The sequence below is a fragment of the Pseudophryne corroboree genome, chromosome 2, assembly GCF_028390025.1.
Source record: "Pseudophryne corroboree isolate aPseCor3 chromosome 2, aPseCor3.hap2, whole genome shotgun sequence".
Classification (NCBI taxonomy): Eukaryota; Metazoa; Chordata; class Amphibia; order Anura; family Myobatrachidae; genus Pseudophryne; species Pseudophryne corroboree.
Window position 1 is genome coordinate 497529392 of NC_086445.1, and position 19515 is coordinate 497548906.

The 19515-nt window shown below is 44.8% G+C and overlaps 1 protein-coding gene across 1 annotated transcript in view; it reads left to right on the forward strand.

Annotated features, from left to right (window-relative positions):
- Positions 1–19515, forward strand: part of LOC135030978 (transmembrane protease serine 11D-like) — a 213772-nt gene that overhangs the window by 129527 nt on the left and 64730 nt on the right. Inside the window, exons 3-4 of the mRNA XM_063953977.1 lie at positions 6359–6479; positions 9499–9734. Coding sequence (XP_063810047.1) covers positions 6359–6479; positions 9499–9734 — 357 coding nt within the window. The remainder of the gene's footprint in view (positions 1–6358; positions 6480–9498; positions 9735–19515) is intronic.

Sequence of the window (19515 nt, forward strand, 5' to 3'; positions counted from 1 at the left end):
TTTGCCGTTTCAGCGGCTCGCGTAAAGTCACGCTGCGGCAGGCGCAGTCCTTGCTGGGCATGCTGAATTTTGCTTGTCGGGTGATACCGATGGGCAGGGTTTTCTGCCGGAAGCTCGAAAGGGCAACAGCGGGGTGTGCCAGGCCGCATCATTTCGTTCGATTGTCCTCGGAATTAAAAAGGGATTTGGCCGTCTGGGCTTCGTTCCTGGAGGATTTCAACGGGGTGAGCATATGGCAAGCGCCAGCCGTGGACAGCGAGAGTTTGCAGCTTTTTACTGATGCTGCAGGTGCCTCTGGATTCGGTTGTTTTCTGGAGGGATCGTGGTGCGCGGCATCTTGGCCGGCAAACTGGCATAGCGAGGGTCTTACAAGAGATCTGGTGCTGCTGGAGCTTTTTCCCATTATGGTAGCGTTGGAAGTTTGGGGCGATCGGTTAGCTAACCGCAGCATAGTGTTCAGGTGCGATAATCTGGGCGTGGTACATGCGATTAATAACCAGAGGGCGAAATCGCTAGTGGTACTGCGGGTACTTGGGCAATTGCTTTTGACATGCTTGCGTAGGAACCTATGGTTCCGAGCGCAGCACGTGCCCGGTTTGGAAAACGGAATCGCAGACGCGTTGTCGCGTGGACAGTGGGAGAGATTTTGGGATTTGGCACCTGAGGCCAAAGAGCAAGGTTTTCACTGTCCTGGTTATGTTTGGCAGGTGATCGGGCCGGACTGGAGGGTCTAGCGTTGCGGTCAATCGCGCCGGCCACGCTCAAGGTGTACGGACAAGCTTGGAGTGAATGGGAGGAGTTTGTCCAGGGGCGTCAGCATCAAGGTAAGAGCAGGCATAGGCTGATGCTTTCTTTTATGTGGGAGCTGTACGTCTCCGGTAGGTCACGAGCGGTGGTTTCGCGGTATTTGGCAGGCATATCGTTTTTCTGCAAGCTGCGAGGCGTCCCTGACGTAACAAAAAGCGAGGTTCTGCGGAAGGCAATGAAAGGGTGGGCGCGAGTCGCGCCGTCGCCACCGGATAGGAGGCGGCCCATCGATGCGGCGTTGTTGCCGGCCGTCATCGAGGCAGTTGGGCGAGTCGCGTCGTCCAAGTTTGAGACGCTTTTGTTTAGTTTGGCGTTCTCTATGGCTTACCACGGGGCCTTTCGAGTTTCTGAGTTGGTAGCGCCTTCCAAGAGAGCAGATTCGCGCATGCTGGTCGGAGACGTAGTAGTGGGTGAGAGGTCCTTGCTGTGCAGGTTGCGACGCTCCAAGACGGATCAAGTGGGGAGAGGACGCTGGGTTACAATGGTCCCAGCGCTGGAGGAGAGCGTTTGCCCGGTGGGGCTGGCAAGGCAATACGTGGTGGTGCGACCCGTTAAGGAGGGGTCTTGGCTGTTGCATTATGATGGGCTGCCAGTCACGAAATACCAGTTTCGATGGATGCTGAGTCGCTGTTTGGCGGGCTTGGGCCTCCCACCCACTGCTTTCGGTACCCATTCCTTTCGCATAGGCGCAGCGACGTCGGCTGCTGCGGCGGGTTGCTCCAGAACTGAAATACAGGCGGTGGGGCGATGGAAGTCGTCAAGCTATAGACGATATATTCGCCCCGTCACATGAGCGGTCGGTTTGCGCTTGGTGCTTTGTTTAAATTTGCAATGTATTATGTTGTTACAGTTCTGTGAATTTATGGTTGTGCGTCTGTTGATGTTACCCCTTTTGTTTTTGTTTTATCCTACTCAGGGATTAGCTACTCGCCGTTGCTGGCATGAGTCGGCAGCGGGGGCCTGGAGTTATTTGCGATTTTTTTGCCTGACTTGACGGACTGAATTCTAATCTACAATTCGGCTAATTTGGTCTAATCAGAGTCCCTCAGCAGGTCTTTACGTTTCACCTCCAGCTGAGTTATTACATGTGTTTCCCATTTTATACCCCCCTCCCCCCCCCTCCTGTTTTTTATTTTGTTTGTTTTATTTGATCTTTCCCCTTTGTGTCTTTAATTGCGCTTTTAAATTGGCTACGAAACATGGTGCAGTCGGCTAGGCCGTGACTGCTACAATAGCGAGATCTAAAGTTTTCTTTTTTGGCAGATGCTTCAGTATAAACAATTAATAAGCCTCTTAGTAATCAATTCTACCCCTCTTTTTCCCTTCAGGATGGTTTGACGACAATTTGACCATTTGGGTGGTTGGCCACTCTTACATTTATTGGGCGGCCAGGTTTGTGGCCTCGGAAGGGTCTCAGGCATTGCTTGGAGTACAGGGTGTCAGATGGCTTGGCTGGCGAGGAATGATGTGGGGTGAGCTGAGGAGTAGGTTAGTGAGTCAGGCCAGCAAGCATGGAGTCCCTAAAGTGTTGGTTGTCCATCTAGGTGGCAACGACTTGGGGAAGAGGACATCCTTGGATCTGCGGTGGGCCATGATACAGGATCTGGCAAGGGTGACCGCGGCATGGACCAATTGTGTGTTGGTTTTTTCCATGATGGTGCCAAGATTGTGTTGGAGGGGTGTGGCGGATGGTCGCCAGATTGATGAGGCCCGGAAAAAGGTGAACGGAGCGGTGGCAAAGTGGGTGCTGTCCCACGGTGGGAGGGTGGTTCGCCACCCGAGGATACGGTTCAGAGACAGCCACCTTTTCCGGCGCGATGGAGTACATCTATCCAATGAGGGGATGATGTTTTTTCTGGAGGATCTAGGTTTCGCTTTGCAGGAGTTAGGGTAGGTTTATGGTGGCGGTGCGAAAGACTGTTGGGGATGAGTCTTTCGCTGTTGGCGGAAAAGAACGGCAGTTTGGTATTGTAGGGAAAACTGTAGTGTTTTACAGTTTGTTGTGGTTTAGGTGCACTCACCTCCATCGACTTATGGCCGCTTGACCACCCGTCCGGGAAGGCAGCGGCAGGGCACCCAGGAGCGGTGGGTAGTCACTGTGGGGGTTGAGTTGTCACCTATTACCGGTTTATGGTAAGTTTTTAGTAAATTTATAGGGTTAAGTTATTTAAGGTTAATTTAGATTAATTGAGCCGTTCTTTTGGGCCGCCACCATATGCCAGCTGGAGCGGCATATTAAATTAATCTCTTTATTTACAGGTTTCCTAATGGTTAGGGACAAATAAATAGCTAGCAATTTTCTGCCAAAATTCAAGTCTCAGTGTCGTTATTTCTGGTTCTTGGTTATGAATGCTTTACTTTCAAAGAAAGGGGTCCACCAAATATCACTAAGATGTTTAGGAGAGAGTATTGACTGCATAGGAGAGAAAAGAGTTAAACATCTGGGGAGGGGTGGACCTAGCTGTGAGGAAAGTACAGCCTTCTTTAGGGGGAGGGCTTGATATATATATAGGGAAGGTGAAGCCATCTTAAGTCTCTTGGTGATTTGGTTTCCCACCCTCCCGCCCTGGTAGTTGGAAATTTTGGCACGTGGTGCTTTGGCTTTAAAGTTGTTGGCTGTTTTCGTTGGCTATTTATTGGCGGAAAAGAACGGCAGTTTGGTATTGTAGGGAAAACTGTAGTGTTTTACAGTTTGTTGTGGTTTAGGTGCACTCACCTCCATCGACTTATGGCCGCTTGACCACCCGTCCGGGAAGGCAGCGGCAGGGCACCCAGGAGCGGTGGGTAGTCACTGTGGGGGTTGAGTTGTCACCTATTACCGGTTTATGGTAAGTTTTTAGTAAATTTATAGGGTTAAGTTATTTAAGGTTAATTTAGATTAATTGAGCCGTTCTTTTGGGCCGCCACCATATGCCAGCTGGAGCGGCATATTAAATTAATTTCTTTATTTACAGGTTTCCTAATGGTTAGGGACAAATAAATAGCTAGCAATTTTCTGCCAAAATTCAAGTCTCAGTGTCGTTATTTCTGGTTCTTGGTTATGAATGCTTTACTTTCAAAGAAAGGGGTCCACCAAATATCACTAAGATGTTTAATAAAACGGGGAATTGAGACAGGATAAAAGCGTAATCCTGCAGTTATATAAATCACTGGTACGGCACATCTTGAATATTGTGTACAATTCTGGGCACCACATTATAAAAAACATATCTTAGAGCTTGAAAGGGTTCAGAGGTGAGCTACAAAACTGATAGAGGAGTTAGAGGCACTGGATTATGAGGAAAGGCTTACTATGTTAGATATGTTTACACTAGAAAAGTGGCATCTAAAGGTGGGTACACACTAGGCGTTGTGCTCTATGAGCGACATCGCCTAGTGTTTCCCCTCCCGGGCCGATCGGCAGCCGAGCATACACACTGAGCGATATGATGTTCATATCGGGTCACTAATGCATCGCTGGTCGACTGCGGCATACACACTGAGCGATATGATCTTCATAACGGATCGTTAACGACCCGCGGGGCTGCGCATCGCTAGTCGGCTGCGGCACACACACTTGCCGAGAAAGTGAGCTATGTCGCTCAGGAAGGGTGAAACTAGCAATGTCACTCATTTTCTTGGCAAGTGTGTATGCATCTTAAGAGGGGACATTATAAATATTTATAAATATATAAAGGGACAATACATGGAGCTAAAAGGAGATCTGCTTATTGAGAAGTCTCTACACACAGAGCCGGCCCTAGGTATAGGCAAACTAGGCAATTGCCTAGGACATCTGGTATGCCTAGGGGCACCAGCAGCTTCTGCTGATTAAAATGATATGCGGCATGCCTATATTCTGTGTGTAGCATTTCGTACGCAGATACAGCCACAGTCGCACACAGTATATAGGCATGCCACATATCATTTTAATCAGCAGAAGCTGCTTGTGCATCCTAGCAACATAGCAATGCAAATAAGATGCATTTTCATAAAAAAATAGGCACCTGACGCAGAGCCGGCCCTAACCAATATGATGCCCTAGGCAAGATTTTGGCTGGTGCCCCCTAGCACCACCGCTAGTTCCGCCTCTGACCCTGCACCCCTTTCCCAGCACCATCACCCCCCACCCATAGCAGTCCTTTTTTTTGTTTTCCTACCCCCTGTAATTTAAATAAGAACAGTGTGCACATTTGGCCTTACACATATGCCGCACATTATTAGTGCCCTTATACACATAATGACACACATAGTGCCCCTTACACATATGTTACACATTATTAATGCCCTTATACACATAATGACACATGTAGTTCCCAGCGTGAGTCAACTGGCAGCTCTGCTAACGTCGGGTCAGAGCCGGTCTTAGGCATAGGCAAACTAGGCAACTGCCTAGGGCATTTGGTATGCTTAGGGGCACCAGCAGCTTCTGCTGATTAAAATGATATGCGGCATGCCCATATTCTGTGTGTATTCCTGGAAATCACTGTAATGTAGCATTTCGTATGCAGATACAGCCGCAGTCGCACACACAATATACACATGCTGTATATCATTTTAATCAGCAGAAGCTGCTTGTGCATCCTAGCCACATAGCAATGCAAATAAGATGCATTTTCATAAACAAAAGGCACCCGACATTAGCAGAGCTGCCAGCTGATTCATGCCAGGTATCTCTTGCAGAACTAGCGGTGGTGCTAGGGGGGCAACAGCCAAAATCTTGCCTAGGGCATCATATTGGTTAGGGCCGGCTCTGTCTACACAGGACACGCGGACACCCTCTGAGGTTAGAGGAGAGGAAATTTCATACCCACCTAAGGAGGGGGTTCTTCACAGTAAGGGCAGTAAGGATCTGGAATTCTTTGCCAGTGAAGGTAGTAATGTCGGACTCGGTCAATACATTTAAAAACAGGTTAGATAAATTTCTAACTTAAAAGATATCCAAGGCTATAACTTCTTAAATGAATGTACTTTAGAAAAATGTATTTTAGAAAAACTATGCATTCTAGTTGTCAACTAGACGAAAAACGGTCTTCACTTGAGTCACTATGGGTAAATCTATGGTTATATAGAGAATAGTATAGGATCGAAATATATAGGTTGAACTTGTCTTTTTTCAACCTCATTAACTATGTTACTATCTGAGACTGCTTTGCATGCCAGAGCTTACACTGTGCTTATTTATGCTAAAAAAGCTGGTGGGTCTCCATTACTCCTTACATTACAGTAGTTTTTTACGCTTTTTTAATTTTATTTGTGGTCTTCTTATTTTTATGCAAATGATTTTAGATTAATCAGTATTGTGACAGTCATTTATTATTGAATCAATATAGTTTTTGAATCTTTTATTTGCAATAGAATAATAAATGATTTCTTATGTGTGTACTCTGCATTATATTTGCTTTACACACCGCAGGCAACACTACCCATCTTTTTTAGTTTATTGTTGACATAGGTAGAACAGTGACAATTACTGCACAGATATGATCTGTATATAACAGTAATAATAATGATACTAACATCAATAATAATTTGAGTGGACACATGTCATTATCCTCTTACACTGTTTCAGTCCAGGAGAATGTCTTGTGGCTGCTGTGCCAGCTGTTGTTCCTGCTGCATTTATTATCTGAGTGGATTCATTTTACTACTGGCAATAGCTGGTTTGGTCCTGTGCGCTAGGATCTTCCTGGGTAAGTAGAATATAGTAATAGAATACAACAGAGTACTATAAAAATGAAACACATAATGCTGTATGTTTCACGGCAGCAAATATTGTTCAAGCTATTAAACATTTGTTATGGGAGAGTTGTGGCTTTGGGGGGTATGCAATTAGTGCCGTTTTTTTTCGGCTACCCCAAAAAAAAGTAACTAATTCGACCCACCCTAGTCAATTGCGGGCATTTTCGCCCATTTTTAATACATTTTCGCCATGGCGTTTCACTTTTTGTTTTGGGCGAATCGGCATGGGCGAAAACAGGCCTCAAAAACCGGTGAAAACCCACTGTCCGTTCGACAAAACACGTGGAACATGCAGGGATTTCGCCGATCCACGTGTTTTTCACCAGTGGCGCCACTTTCGACAAGACAAAAAAGCGGCACTGAAATTGAATAGTGCGAATCCAGATTCGCCCTAAAAACAGCGAAAAGTGCAGTTTTTTGACTTGTAGAAAAAATCAGCACTAATTGCATACCCCACTTTGAGTTTATAGGTGACATTGAGGCTTTGATGTAGAAGACAGGGTGCTCAATGCAGGAGCAACTGTCTGATAACATACAGAGGGCACAGTGGAAGATAGGTGTAGGGATCGGGTGTGGATTATTAGATCTACACTAAAAAGGTCTACAGTTAATAGGAAGACCACTAATGGTCAACATGCATTAGGTCGACAGGGTCAAAAGGTCGACATGGAATAGAGGAAAAAAGGTAGACAGGGTCAAAAGGTCAACATGGAAATGGTTGACACAAAACAGGTAGATATTATTATTATTATTATTATTATTATTATTTGGAAAAAAATGAAAAAACCTGTGTCGAGCATTGTCATGTTGACCTTTTGACTCTATCAACTTTTACATGTCGACCTTCTGACCCTGTCAACGTAATGAATGTTGACCATTAGTGTTCTACCTATTGACTGTAGACCTTTTAGTGTAGATCTATAGGGCCGGATTCAAATGTTAGCCTGTCCCTCCCGCCCCCTATCGCGTCCGTGGGTGATATTCTATTGTTACTGCTGATGGGCGCAACCTCTTCATTTCAGCTCGCTATTCCTAGAGGTAGCGAGCTGACGTGTGTAAAGAGACCGTCTCTTCGCGATCGCGCCCATTAATTTAGTCGGGTTTAGGCGCTTGATGCGCCTAAACCAGACTGGAATGAGCGCAATCAGCGCAATAACAGGGCACATTTGAATATCCCCCCTCTGTTTCCCAATCGTAGTTCACGTGCTAAATTATGAAAAAGCTGGAAAAAATGTTTAAATAAAAAAAAAAACTGTGTTGAGCATTGTCATGTGGACCTTTTGTCCCTGTCATCGTAATGCATGTTGACCATTAGTGGTCTTCCTATTGACATTTTAGTGTAGATCTATAGGGCCGGATTAAAATGTTGGCCTGTCTCTCCCGCCCCCTATCGCACCCGCCGGTGGTATTCTAATGTTACTGCCGACAGGCGCGACAACTTCATTTCAGCTCGCTATCCCTGGAGATAGTGAGCTAGAATGCGTGTAAAGAGACCCATTTGGACGCCCAAACGGGTCTCTACACGATCGCGCCCATTACTTTAGTCAGGTTTAGGTGCTTGACGCATCTAAACCAGACTGGAATGAGCAGGATCAACGCAATAACGGGGCAATATGAATATTGCCCCTCTATCTCCCATCGCTTTAGACGGGAGATAGGGGTGCGATATGATTTGAATGCGGCACATAGACTACATACCGTAAGGATCGCCAATGCTATTATGACTGCATTATATGTGTTCTGAAAAATGTTTTATTCATTTAAACCATGGACAGAGCACAACAGCAGTGATTGTGCCCTATTTTCTGTTGTCAAGGGTCTGTGCCACAATTGTAGCTCATAAAAGAAATCCAATCATTAGGAATAACACATTATAAAGTTTGATGTGGGTTAAATATACGAGATACAGTGTCAATTTCTTCTACCTTTGCACAGAATGTAAATTTACAGTAGCTTCATGCCTTCATGTGCATACATTTATATTTTGCATAACCCTGATTTTTTTTTCTTCATTACTATTACTGTCCTTTTAACTGCAGCAGTCAAAGCCACAGAAGACGCAATGGCTTTTAAATGCACTGCTTAGTAGATTTACCACCAAGTGTGCTATGTGGGTGATTTGGGTGAGTTTAGGGTATGACGATCTGTTAGGTTTGGGTAGGCCTTTGCTGGCAAAGTTAAACAAAAAGTATTTTGTTCTCATTTGCAATGTGACGCCAAATTTTCTATGTCTCCCAATATCCCCATAAATGGTGCTGGCTAGACAGTTTGTGAACACATGATTGCAAAATCTCTAGTAATACCCCGTTCAGATTGCAAATGCCAGGTCGCACTCGGGAATTGTAAATAGGTGCAAATGGGTCCTTCCTGGGTGCGACCTGGCATTGGACCCTTTCAGACTGGCCTCCCGACCCGTTGCCATCAGGGGCGGGGACAGAGCCAGCATAGGATCATCTCTGCACCGCCTCTCCCTATGCTGTGAACTGGTACCGGGTCGCATCGACCTGGGTAACCCGTTCACACTGCGCCTGGCGCGGTAATAACCCGGGAATAACCCTTTTTTATTCGCGGGTCAAATTACCGGGTCAGGCGACTCGGGAATTCGACAGTGACCCGTTGACACTGCACATCGACCCATGTCGACCCGGCAAAATACCGGATTATTTGTGCAGTGTGAACAGGGTATGAGTGTGCTCAGGTGCTACAAAACCACAGTGACTGATCGGAAAGAGAGGTAGCAGGGTATCATCAGTTGTATTAGTGCAAATCATGCTACAATATTATATTATACTATATAGGACAGAAAATCCTATTTTGCGATTATCTTTACTTCACTTGGAAATTTTTGTATCTTTACCCAAAATAAGACAAATAAAAAAAGAGGTGATCTACTAACTTGGCCCAACATTAGCAATGGCTAACATAAAGTTGTATCATTGCAGTTGTATTAATTGGTATTTATTCTGACAGAGTTCCCAGTCATTATAAATGGCTTCACAAATACCATGAATTTCACCCAGGAGTCAGTTGATGCATTGATGTCTGCTACACAATACCCAGGGAGTCCAACTGTCCAGCCTGCTTCCACTGAGAAATGCAAAATGTTTGTGGGTTCCTTCAAACTGTTAAATGAAACTTACCTACCTCAATATAACGACACTTCATCTGCTGGCTTCCAGACAGCTACACAGCATCTACAAGCTATGGTAGGTTTGATATTTTATTCTTCAGTCACTGTGAATTCAGATGTAGATTTATAGTGAGTGTTTCACAGTTTGGAAGTTTTTTCCTAATTGAATACAGTGATTGACTACACAGAACGGCTCCTCAAATGCTACCTCTATTCTGGATACAGCATTTCTTTTTTTTCTTTCTGAAAAGCATTTTATTGACAGGAAAATTATAGACATAGAAAATATTCACACATCATCAGTCGGAGATGAAGTAGAGTCACATTACAGACAAGAAAAATGTATGTGAAGTCAATCGAAAGGCAAGAAGGCACAATAGCAAAATTACAACCTTTGAACAAGTATAGAAATAGAGAAACCCCACTCTCAACTTAAAAAGGGTGACCAGTGTCTAGTACTGTCCTATTGTACCACGTAGTTAAAAGCTCTGACGTAGAAGTGTCTTATTCTCTGGAGGTAGTGTTGTGATATAAGCAGGGCAGTCGAGAGCCTGGCTGGGCCCTGGCACTTTTCAGGGGGTGTGGCCTAATCACACAAGGCGTGGCCATGCATCCTTAGAAAAAATACAGAACTGCCACCATGGCCACATACTAACCCAGCACACAGCAGCGTGTGCTGGGCTACGGAGAAAAGCTGCAGCTGCTGCTGCAAGTTAAGGGGGAGCAAGCCTGGGAGGACCCTCACTCGGCCCCTCTATTTGACCTGGGCCCGGGTAATTTGTATCCTCTCCCCCCCCCTCTCTCTCGGCGCCACTGGATATAAGGCAACCAGGTGTCAAAGAAAACTGCAGTTCGTTTTTCCTTTTGCAAGGAAACTTCGGACCAATCTACTGTAAAGAAGTATGAGAACCTGGGCTACAATAGAGTAATAGGTACCGGGTCGGGGGATATCCATTGGGACAATATTGTCTTTTTAGCTGTGGCGGCCAGCTTGTTTAATAATTTCGGATTACCACTAGACAAACCAATTCTAGATTCGGCAGGGACTATCCCCCAGAAGGCCCATATAGTACTGACGGTAAAGGGTAGCTGTAGATCGTGATTTATATAACTTTGAAGGGCAGACCATAGGCAACGAACTAGGTGACATAACCAAAGACAGTGTTTTAAGTCAGCATCCAGGGAACCATACTTAAAACAAAAGGAGACATGTCATCTTTTCCCATTAAAAACTTAAGTTTGGGCGTAAAATATACCCTATGTAAGATTTTTTTGGTTCATCTCTACATATGACATAGAGACTAAGGGGTATATTTACTAAGGTCCCGATTTTGACCGAGATGCCGTTTTTTCTTCAAAGTGTCATTTCGGTAATTTACTAAGCAAAAATCTCGGCAGTGATGAGGGCATTCGTAATATTTTGGAAGTCCTAGGAAAAAATCACGAATCAATACACCATCGGTCAAATACGCCTGCAATTTGGTAGAAATCGGTAATTTACTAAAAAGTGCAAATCACAAACACTGCCGACAAAGGGGGTCATTCCGAGTTGTTCGCTCGCAAGCTGCTTTTAGCAGCTTTGCACATGCTAAGCCGCCGCCTACTGGGAGTGAATCTTAGCATATCAAAATTGCAAACGAAAGATTAGCAGAATTGCGAATAGACACTTCTTAGCAGTTTCTGAGTAGCTTCAAACTTACTCGGCATCTGCGATCAGTTCAGTGCTTGTCGTTCCTGGTTTGACGTCACAAACACACCCAGCGTTCGCCCAGACACTCCCCCGTTTCTCCAGCCACTCCCGCGTTTTTCCCGGAAACGGCAGCGTTTTTTCGCACACTCCCATAAAACGGCCTGTTTCTGCCCAGAAACACCCACTTCCTGTCAATCACACTCCGATCACCAGAACGAAGAAAAAAACCTCGTAATGCCGTGAGTAAAATTCCTAACTGCATAGCAAATTTACTTGGCGCAGTCGCACTGCGGACATTGCGCATGCGCATTAGCGACTAATCGCTCCGTTGCGAAAAAAAAATACAGAGCGAACAACTCGGAATGACCCCCAATAGCCAAACACTGCCGTGCAGAAATACAATTCGTGAAAAAAGTGCTAAAAAAAAACAGACCTGCTTTTTTATCCCGTGTTTGGATAGGCATGCAGGGATCCATGAGATCCGTGCATGTTTATCAGTGGGAAGGGGATGGGAAAGTGTGTATTTAAAAAAAAAAAATTGCGTGGGGTCCCCCCTCCTAAGCAAAACCAGCCTCGGGCTCTTTGAGCCGGTCCTGGTTGCAAAAATATGGGGGGAAAAATGATAGAGGTTCCCCCATATTTAAACAACCAGTACCGGGCTCTGTGCCTGGTCCTGGTTCCAAAAATACGGGGGACAAAAAGCGTAGGGGTCCCCCGTATTTCTGAAACCAGCACCGGGCTCCACTAGCCAGATACATAATGCCACAGCCGGGGGACACTTTTATATAGGTCCCGGCGGCCCTGGCATTACATAACCAACTAGTCACCGCTGGCCGGGGTACCCTGGAGGAGTGGGGACCCCTTCAATCAAGGGGTCCCCCCCTCCAGCCACCCAAGGACCAGGGGTGAAGCCCGAGGCTGTTCCCCCATCCATGGGCTGCGGATGGGAGGCTGATAGTCGTTGTGTAAAAAAATTAATATTGTTTTTAGTAGCAGTACTACAAGTCCCAGCAAGCCTTCCCCGCAAGCTGGTACTTGGAGAACCACAAGTACCAGCATGCAGAGGAAAACCGGACCCGCTGGTACCTGTAGTACTACTACTAAAAAAATACCCCAATAAAAACATAAGACACACACCTTGAAAGTATAACTTTAATACATACATACACACCTCCATATACACATATTTACCTTATGTTCACACGAGGGTCGGTCCTCTTCTCCATGTAGAATCCATGGTGTACCTGTGGAAATAAATTATACTCACAAAATCCAGTGTAGAAGCCTCTTCTTCTTTTAATCCAGTTGTAATCCAGGTACTTGTCAAAATAAAAAAACGGACACCCGACCTCGCACTGAAAGGGGCCCCATGTTTTCACATGGGACCCCTTTCCCCGAATGCCAGAAACCCCCTCTGACTTATGTCTAAGAGGGTTCCATCAGCCAATCAGGGAACGCCACGTTGTGGCATCCTCCTGATCGGCTGTGTGCTCCTGTACTGTATGACAGGCAGCACACGGCAGTGTTACAATGTTACAATGAACTTTGTGGTCAGCGGTGAGGTTACTTTCGGTCACCCGCTGACCACAAAGTTCCCACCATTGGTTACAATGGAGCGCATAGGCGCTACATTGTAACACTGCCGTGTGCTGCCTGTCATACAATACAGGAGCACACAGCCGATCAGGAGGATGCCACAACGTGGCGTTCCCTGATTGGCTGATGGAACCCTCTTAGACATAAGTCAGAGGGGGTTTCTGGCATTCGGGGAAAGGGGTCCCATGTGAAAACATGGGGCCCCTTTCAGTGCGAGGTCGGGTGTCCGTTTTTTTATTTTGACAAGTACCTGGATTACAACTGGATAAAAAGAAGAAGAGGCTTCTACACTGGATTTTGTGAGTATAATTTATTTCCACAGGTACACCATGGATTCTACATGGAGAAGAGGACCGACCCTCGTGTGAACATAAGGTAAGTATGTGTATATGGAGGTGTGTATGTATGTATTAAAGTTATACTTTCAAGGTGTGTGTCTTATGTTTTTATTGGGGTATTTTTTTAGTAGTAGTACTACAGGTACCAGCGGGCCCGGTTTTCCTCCGCATGCTGGTACTTGTGGTTCTCCAAGTACCAGCTTGCGGGGGAGGCTTGCTGGGACTTGTAGTTCTGCTACTAAAAACAATATTCATTTTTTTACACAACGGCTATCAGCCTCCCATCCGCAGCCCATGGATGGGGGGGACAGCCTCGGGCTTCACCCCTGGTCCTTGGGTGGCTGGAGGGGGGGGACCCCTTGATTGAAAGGGTCCCCACTCCTCCAGGGTACCCCGGCCAGGGGTGACTAGTTGGTTATGTAATGCCAGGGCCGCCGGGACCTATATAAAAGTGTCCCCCGGCTGTGGCATTATGTATCTGGCTAGTGGAGCCCGGTGCTGGTTTCAGAAATACGGGGGACCCCTACGCTTTTTGTCCCCCGTATTTTTGGAACCAGGACCAGGCGCAGAGCCCGGTGCTGGTTGTTTAAATACGGGGGAACCTCTATCATTTTTCCCCCCATATTTTTGCAACCAGAACCGGCTCAAAGAGCTCGAGGCTGGTTTTGCTTAGGAGGGGTACCCCACGCAGTTTTTTTTTTTATTTAACACTGATTTTTTTTTTTTTTTAAAGTGCACAATGAAGCCCAGCACGGATCTCTCAGATCCGGCCGAGATTCATTGTATTAAAGTCGGCAGTGTTTTACAAGTCACTCACGTAAAACACTGCCTAAAAAAAACGAATTACATCGACATTGGTAAAACCGAAAATGCAGAATACGGCAGCTTAGTAAATTAGTCGTACTAAATTCAAAAAGTTGCATATTTACACTTTCGATGTCATTCGTGATTGAACTTTGACCTCAAACGGAAAATTACGAATCTTAGTAAATTTACCCCTAATTGTTTATTCAGAGTTTGGTATGCAGAGAGGAGGGATTTCATGGTGATTTCAGGGAAGTCATGTTACCATTTCAACAGTCCCGTCGAACCTTCCTCAAGGTTCAGTATTGGGCGGGCCCGGTCATAAATTTGTGATGTTGTAAGTGGGGATCCTGGATTACGTCGTATGGCACTATCAAGGTCAGTGGATATACTCCTATCTCCTAATACAGATAATTTTGAATTAACGTAACTGCAGACCTGTAGAAAGGGAAACAAAGGTATTGACAGAGTCAGGAATTTCTCTTGGAGCTGCGTGTGTGTTAAAAGTAAGAATTGGAAAACATAACAGAGCCCATGCTTTTGCCATTCCCTAAAAATCGAGGATGTGAGTTGAGGGCGGAAATTGGGGTTTCCCCAGAACGGTAGAAATATAGATTGGTAGCGTTGTAAATTGCGCCAGGTGACACAGGCAGAGTTAATTAAACAGTTGTCTTTAAATGTTGGTGAGAGAGTGTAGGGTGGAGTGTGTAGCAAAGAAGCCAAATTCCAACCGGGTGTAAAAGCTTGGTCTAGGTGGCTATTGGAATATGTTTGCGTGCCACTAATCCAGTCAGAAGCCACTCTATAATTAGCTGCCAGGGCAAAAGATCGTAAGCACGGTAAATTAAGGCCCCCAAATTCATGTTTCGGCTGTAGCTTAAATAGGGAGATTCGAGGATGTTTGTTTGCCCAGATGAATTTGGAAAGGGCCTTATTTAGAATTGATAACATATGTTTGGACAGGTAAACAGGTAGCGTTTGGAGGACATATAGGAACCGGGGGAAACATATCAGTTTGAAGAGATGGCAGCGCCCAACATACGTTAAAGGAAGGTGGGCCTATTTTGAAAAATCTAGGAGGGTTCTTTGAAGAAGCGGGTTGTAATTACAGTCATGCAATAGGGACGGGTGTCGCGGTATCTGTATGCCTAAGTAGGTTAGACCGTTATCCTGGGCCCAACGAAATGGGAAGGAGCCTTGCCACCCTCGCTGTCCCTCTGGAACAAAGGCCAATGCCTCCGTCTTATGGTAGTCACCCTTGCTGTCCCTCTGGAACAAAGGCCAATGCCTCCGTCTTAAGGTAGTCACCCTCGCTGTCCCTCTGGAACAAAGGCCAATGCCTCCCTTCTTAAGGTAGTTGATTTTAAATCCCGAGTCCACTTCAAAGTCTGCCAGTAAAGTAAGGACTCTTGGAATTGCTGTTTTAGGGTGTGAGAAGTAGAGGAGAATGTCTTCGGCAAATGCCGAGAACTTCACCTCTACCTCCCCAACCCGTATCCCCTGCCAGAGAGATTCTTTAACAAAGTGTCAGAAAAGTGGGTCTATAGTGAGGTTAAATAGGAGAGGGGAGAGAGGGCAGCCCTGTCTCGTTCCTCTGGCTAAATTAAAACACGTGTTTTTAGAATTAACAGTTAAAAAGGCTTTGGGGTCATGATAAAGGGTGGGGAATACTTGGAGAAAGGAGGTGCCAAAGCCCTGTACCTGGAATATTCGTGATAGATGGGCCCATGACACCCTGTCAAACACCTTATCGGTGTCACAACCTACTACCAGGTTATCCACTAGGCCAGCATGGTGCGACGCCGTCATGGCGGCCAAAAGAGTCCTAATATTACGCACCGAGTGCCTGCGACACATAAATCCTGTTTGAGCGGGGTGGATCAGTTTGGAAAGTAGTATGGGTTGTAGTCGGGAGGCAAGTAATTTTGTGAATATCTTGAAGTCTTGATTAAGTAAGGAGATTGGTCTGTATGAAGAGGGAAGGGTGGGGTACTTGTTAGGTTTCAGAAGTAGAATAATCCTAGCAGTATTAATCTGGGGGGGGGGCAGTTCACCAGAAAGAATAGAATTAAACAGCTGGGCGAGAAATGGAGAGACTTGTGTTAATAGGGATTTATAGTATGCAGATAGACCATCCAGACCAGGTGTTTGACTGCAGGGACTGATTTAATCGTCTGTTCAACCTCCTGTGTCGTGACTGGGGACATTAAAAATTCCCTGTCATCAGCAGTGAGTGCTGGGAGGTCTAGGCAGGTTATGAACTCCATTCCTGCTATCGGGTCATCTATCGGGGCGCTATAAAAGGATTTGAAATAAGTCAAAAAGGTTGAATTTATCTCAGTCTGGGAGGTGGAGAGGGTGCCATCAGGTAGTTGGAGTGATAAGATCGAGGTCACTGCTGTAGACGCACGCACCATACTGGCCAGAAGCTTCCCTGGACCATTTCCCCACCAAAAGTATATATTTTTTCTGGTAGTTGAGGTTCATCTGGGCCCTTTCCGAATAAAGTGTCATAGAAGTCTTTGGCCTGCTTATATAAAAGGCGTGAGGATTCTGAGGGATTAGCCAGCAATGCGGAGTACGCTACAGAAACCTCTGTGGAAGCTTGGGAGAACCGTTGGGCAAGTTTTTTTCTTTTTGGCTGCCAAGTAAGCTGATATGACCCCTTAAAACTGGTTTAGATGCCGTCCAAAAGAGGTTAATATCCAGACAATGTCTATTATTATCTATATGGTAATTAGAGACAGATTGTGTCAGGTGAGTCAGAAAATCATCAGTGGACGCTAAATTATCGGGGAATTTCCTGTTATAAGAAAAAGTTTTGGGCTTAAGCAGGGTGATGGTCATCCAAATGGGGGCATGGTCTGACAATACGATATTCTTTATGGCTACCTGTTCTACTTTATGTAATAGAGAACTGGACACCAGCCAGTAATCTAAACAGGAAAAGGAATTGTGGGGATGGGAATAAAAGGTATATTCACAGGAGATGGGGTGAATAAATCTCCAAGGGTCGATTAGGGTGAGGGAGTCAATGAAGAGGGAGACTGTGGGAGGCGGTAACCTAGTGGTATTGAGGCGTCTAGGACCTCCTGAAACATCCAGTTCTGGATCCATAATTACCCTTCTGCCCAAGTCTGCAATTTGGAAAAAATATCAGAGAAAAAGGAGGCATTTGGGCCAGTAGGGGCATAGAGACAAACTAACGTGTATAGTTTCCCCTCCATGTCAACTTTCAGGATAAGAAAGCGGCCTTCTGGGTTACACCATTCATCACGAATAACATAATGGATAGATTTGCTAAACAGTATAAGGTCCCCACGAGATTTGCTATGATACAAGGCTGATTTGAAGCCCTGGACCCAGGTGTCATGCATGTGTTAGGATCAGAGGCTCTCCAGTGTGTTTTTCAGGTAACTCAAAACTTTTTTTAATTTGATGGGGGTGTTCAGCCCTTCTACATTCTAGGATTTGCATTTCAAGTTCAAATTTATTGTCATCAGCCAAAACAAGTTGACAGACGAAATTACAATTGTACAGGGCATCAAGTAGTAGCAGGCGACAACATAAAACAAACATAAAAATAAATCATTCATTTAACATACGTACAGCAGATGGGATAAAACTAACCCTAAAACGGTTGGTACGAGTTAACAAAGTACGAAACCTCTTTCGAGATGGAAGTTTGTCAAAAAGCATACTAAAAGGATGCGCACTATCTAATAAAATATTGATGGAGGTTTTGGAGTGGGAGGGGACATTAATTAAAGAGGACGCCATGGCATTAGCCTATACCTCTTTTGGGGAATCTAGAGCAAAGAATTAAACCTACATTGGACACCAGCCTATCCCAGCAAGTAGGCCAATGGGGACATTCAAACAATATATCTAGAAAAAAAACATGAAATTGATAAATGGGATTTGAGTGTGTGAAGAAGAACTTGAATAGTACATCAAATACATCCTGACAATCATTTTAAATGTTATAAGAACCCAGTTTGACAGCCTGAGGGGTCATATAAACCAATTAACTATTACATTATGATAAGAAGGAGGAAAAAAGCAAGAAAAAAAGCAGAAGAGAAATAGAAAAAACATGGAAAAAGAGAGTGAGCGTGTTATGTTAGTGTATTAGAATGCTTAATATTTGTAGACACTCCCTTACTAATATGTGTAAGCCTGAATCTTCAGTGATGCTCCCTGGGACTAGAGGGATGCTGGGAAGTGGGTGGTCCAGTGTGCAGTGTGTCTGGAGTTGGTGATGGAATAAAACAGCACAGCAGTGAACTCACGTCTCTGTGCCCTTTTGACTGGATTTCCAAACATATGAACAAAACATGGTATCAGAAGAAGTTTAACTTGGACTGCTAGTGCTCTCAGAGTGTGAAAGAACCCTGCAGCAGTCTGTAAGGCTGTGATACTCAGTGTCTGCAAAGCCTGCCGTGTGCTCCTCTCTTCAAACAGTGAGTAACCATGGATAAACTAGCTCCTCCAACCGGCATGCTGATGTCTGGTAACTTGTCTGAAAACTGGAAAAGATTTAAGCAAAGGTTTAATATATATCTTGCTGCATGTGGAGCTGATACAGAGGCTGACAAAACTAAGGTATCCATTTTCCTCCATGTGATAGGAGAGGATGTGCTGGACATTTATAATAGTTTTCAGTTTGATGAGGAGCAGAATATGGTGCTATCTTCTATAATGCAAAAGTTTTAAAATTACTTTGTGCCAAGGAAAAATGTGACATATGAAAGATATAAGTTTTTCACATGTGATCAGAAGTCTGTAGATGGATTTGATCAGTATGTTACAGAGCTGCAATTACTCAGTAAAACCTGTGAGTTTGGTGATTTAAAGGATTCACTGATTAGAGATCGTATTGTCTGTGGAATACCTGATAATGGACTCAGAGAGAGATTGCTGAGAGTGCAAGACCTAACACTAGAAAAGGCAGTGACTATGTGCAGATCTGCAGAAATAACTAGATTTCAAGCCAAAAAGTTACACAAGGAAGCTGATGCTGCTGTACATGTAGTGCAGAAAACAGAGCCAAGCAAACCTCCATTCTCAAGAATGAAGCAGTCTAAGCCACAGTCTAACAAGGAAATGTGTAGTAGATGTGGAAATGCTCACAATCCTAAAATGTGCCTTGCTTATGGTAAAACCAGCATGAAATGTGGTAGACTTAATCACTTTGCCAAATGCTGTAAAATGAAAAGTGAAACAACCAAAGTGCATGCTGTTAAACAAACAGTGGAATTCTTTGTGGATTGCATTGAACTTTGCAGTGCAGATAAGAAAGAATGGATTGTCCCTTTAACTGTGAATGAGATTGTCATTCCTTTTAAGCTTGATACTGGCGCGCAGGTGAATTTAATATCGTTTCAAGACTATAAGACTTTTATAGTAAAACCTAAAATTCATCCACC